A 4,060-nucleotide genomic window follows, 5' to 3' on the forward strand; every position below is an offset into this window, starting at 1 on the left:
GTTCCTTTAACAGTCATGAGATTTTCTAAATGACAATTTTATTGTTTTAACCATAGATACACTTTTTGCTATTTATTGAACTCTGAAACGTAATCGACTGATACCAAAAGTTGAATTTTGATAAGCGCATACAACCCATCTCATTTTTCAAGTAATTAAAACTTAACTCCTATCTATAATGAGTGCAATGCAGTTGGACTGATGCACAAACTTGTTTCCACAAAATATCTCTACTGTTGTAGTTTGGCACAGACAAAAAGTGAAAGTAATGGGGTTGTTTCCTTTAGTCAAAAGTAGTACTTTTTGTCACTATTTTAGAATAAGCAAAAAAAAAAAAAAAAATTAATTTGAATTTTGACATCTTGAATTCAAATTATGCTTTTCGCAATCACGAGTGTGTGTATGTGGCGTGTGTGCTTGTGTGTGGGGGGTATGTGTGTTTGTGTGTAGGGGGTATGTGTATGTGTGTGTAGGCATGTGTGTTTGTGTCTGTGTGCTGGCATAAGTGTGTGGGTAGTTGTGTGTATGAATGTGTGTGGGGGGGGGGGGCGGGTATGTGTATGTGTGTAGGCATGTGTGTTTGTGTCTGTGTGTGTAGGCATGTGTGTTTGTGTCTGTGTGCAGACATGAATGTGTGGGTATAAGTGTGTATGCGTGTGTGTATGTGTTTGTGTATGTGTGTGTAGGTGTGTATGTAGGTGTATGTGTTTGTGTGTGTGTGTGTGTAGTTTGTATGTATGCGCGTGTATGTAGGATATTGAAGCAACCTGGAGACGGCTTTCGCTATTGGAGCAGCATCGTGAGGAATCGGTCGACGGTGATGGTGCGGAGGGTGGCGGTGGGAAAATAAAATGATAGGACGCCAAAAACAGTCAAATGAAAGCAATAAGTAATCGTGATTGCTCAAAAAAAAAAAAAAACATGGGCTCAGAAAATGCATTCATTTTTCCATCAGTTATTTTTTAATTAATTTTTTTAAAAGGTCCGATTTTTCAAACAAGGCGTGGTCTTGATGACGTCACAAATGATGCTCTTTGGCGCATCTTTCTACCGCATTTCCACGTTATGATAATCAAGAAGCGAATTATAATTACGCTCTGCGCTTGCTATTAACCATACCGTTGCCAATACACGTGAGTAGAGATGCGAATTAAATATTTTGGACCGTGAATCGCAATACTGAATGGTAAGGCCCCTATATATACGAGCCGACGCATCAGCTTAAGATCAGCCTTTTTGGATCGGAGCGCGTGTTTGAATGGTTGTCTTGTCTGGCGAGTAATCGCGTTTGGTGATTGTTCACTGCGAGCGATTATTAGCGGCACGTGAATTGTTTATTAAATAAAATACTATTTTCGGCAAATTTGACGAAACCCGAAACTTTGCTGTGGTAACCCTAGCAGTGCAACAATGAAAAATCCGATCCAAAATGGCTAAACTTAAGCTGATGCGTCGGCCTGTCTATATAGCGGCTCTACTGAATGGCATTTCATCATTTGTGATGTCATCGGCAGAAGCGTTAAACGATGAAAGAGCACCGATTTAAGTAATTTTTAAAAAATATTAAACTTGAAGAAATTATTTAAAAAAATGGTCAAATTCTGTGTTTTTAAGCATGCTCTTTCAAAAAAAAAATACTTTTAAACTTTTGGAAACGACCTCATTGGGTGCAACATTTTTTTTTTTTTTTTGCAACTCAGTTCTGTAAGTTGAACGCTTGGTTGGTTGCTTTATTAAGTTTTAATATCGCAAGAACCCTTGTAGGCCAGTGCCAATACCTTTGAAAATGGAAAAAGTTTTTAAAAATGAGAACAGGATGAAACCCACTGGAAAAGTAAAAAAATATAATAAAATTAATAGGAAAAATAATTTACGGGCAAGCTGAGTTCGGAAAGGAGGGAGTGGGGCGGGGGAGTTGAGGGGGGAAAACGGTTTATCACGATTTTCGGCAAAACTGCGAGTCCTATCGAAAAAAAAGTAGATAACAAAGTTGTTGTTAATAAAAAGATCTACAACTTTTGTATTTACACTTTCTTTATATAGCTGATTATTGCTCTCCTTCTCCATGGTGAACTGAATGCTGGGATGAATGCTATTTAGATGTTGAAGAAACAACTGCAGGTCTTCTTCTCCATGGCTCCACACTGCAAAAGTGTCATCGACGTATCGGAACCAAACCTCGGGCTTCTTTGGCTTCTTTGTGGCGGAGGCAAGGGCTTTCTGTTCGAAGAACTCCATGTAGAAATTAGCGATGACATGGGTTGCCCATGGCAAATCCATCCCGTTGTTCGTAGAATTTTGTGTTCCACTGGAAATAAGTGGTCGTCAGGACATGTTTGAAAAGGGCTGCGATGTCGGGAGAGAAAAGTGGAGTAATCAGCTGTAGTGAATCTTCAACTGGGACTTTTGTCAAGAGTAAGACAACGTCGAAGCTTATGAGTAAATCGGATGGCTGGAGAAAAATTGACTGGATTTTTTGTACGAAGTCACTGGAATCTCTAATGAAAGATGATGTTAATCCAATAAATGGTTTCAGAAGACCCGTGATGTACTTGGAGACTTCATATGTCGGTGAACTAATGGCGCTTACAATGGGACGAAGGGGAACTCCAGACTTGTAGGGACCTGTAGATATCGGGGTCTAACAATTCTTGGATCTTGTCCTGGTAGTCCTTGGTGTTAAGGACGGCGGTGGCATTTCCTTTGTAGGTGGCTAAGATAACAATATCTTGATTGGACTTCAGCTGTTTCAAGGCACGTCTTTCTTGTGCTGTTATATTGCTCCTTGGTGTATTGGCTCGCTGTAAAATCCTTGATGCCTCTCGGTGGATGTCTGCTGACACGTCCTTTGGAAGCTTGTGGAGACCGGCTTCAATGTTGGCTACGATGTCTTCCACCGGAATATACTTGGGAACTACAGCAAAGTTGCCCCCTCTTTTTAACACGGATATTTCGTCGGCTGAGAGTTGGTGGTTAGATAAATTGACCTCAGTGCGGTCGTCATTAAGTGTTGGAATAGGATGTTGGTGTTTGGGTAGCTTTTCAAACTTCCGGATCTGTCTTCTTGAAGTTATTTCCTTTTCAAAAATCATGGTGTTGTAGGTGAGATGTTCAATTCGGTACCAATCCCAGGCAGATAAACTGTTAGCAATCCGAAGATGGATTGTGAGAAGGTCTCGACTGCACATAGCTAGGTTTCGGCGAGTCTGATGAACACGTTCACGCAATAGAGCTTGAAGTTGGGGGGAAGTTGAGAGTTGGGGATCACTTTGTCAAAGTGATCCCCAACTTTCTTCGGCAAAGACGCCTGATAAGGAGTCCTGCTTCACATCGAATTTACGACCGCTCCGAACAAAAAAATTTTACAAAATTCCGTGCTCCTGTGGATCAGTTTATGTCGGAACTACGAAGCGCAGCATCAAGACACGCCTTTCTGAGCATGTTCGTCATTGTCGTTTAGGAAACTATGATAAGTCAGCCGTAGCCGAACACAGTCAACAAGAAGGAGTCCACAACATCAAATTTAAAGACACAGAAATCTTGGCTACAACATCTCATTACTTTGCCCGTCTTCATCGCGAAGCTATAGAAATTTTCAAACATCCCTTTAATTTCAACAGAAAAGAGGAGAATTTCAATTTACCAAAAACATGGCACCCTGCCCTTAGATCCACTCGCCACAACAGTCTAAAACATACTGTGGTCCCATCCAATCAGAAACCGGCAGCCACCACGGCTTGTGAATCCCATCCAATCAGGTACCAGGATCACCCAGCGGCTTGAATCTCATTCAATCAGGAACCTTATTCCACCAGCGGCTTGAGAACGCCTCCCAATCAGGACCAGCAGCGCTGCAGCAGTTTGCTTAAATACCGGAGCCACCGAAGCCAGGAATCAGTCTCACCAAACTCAAACCACTGATGATGGCTGCAGCAAAGCAAGCCGAAACGTCTGGAATTTCTACTCCAATTAGACTACGGCCAATAAGCACGGAAATGTTATCTCCTAACATTTTAATTATATTCGTACAGTTTTATCATAAGTAAAACTAAATTTGTGC

The 4,060-nt window shown here is 41.2% G+C and overlaps 1 protein-coding gene across 1 annotated transcript; it reads right to left on the minus strand.

Annotated features, from left to right (window-relative positions):
- Positions 1-2,576: 2,576 nt before the first annotated feature.
- Positions 2,577-3,188, minus strand: LOC129216619 (uncharacterized). The gene has a single exon (XM_054850836.1). It carries the CDS (start codon positions 3,186-3,188, stop codon positions 2,577-2,579), a length of 612 nt encoding a protein of 203 aa, XP_054706811.1.
- Positions 3,189-4,060: the final 872 nt, after the last annotated feature.

This window comes from Uloborus diversus, chromosome 2 (assembly GCF_026930045.1).
Source record: "Uloborus diversus isolate 005 chromosome 2, Udiv.v.3.1, whole genome shotgun sequence".
In the NCBI taxonomy this organism is placed as follows: Eukaryota; Metazoa; Arthropoda; class Arachnida; order Araneae; family Uloboridae; genus Uloborus; species Uloborus diversus.

What these genes read in the sequence shown, in the direction of transcription:
- LOC129216619 (XM_054850836.1), bottom strand. Translation starts at nt 3,188, where the DNA reads ATGTGCAGTCGAGACCTTCTCACAATCCATCTTCGGATTGCTAACAGT.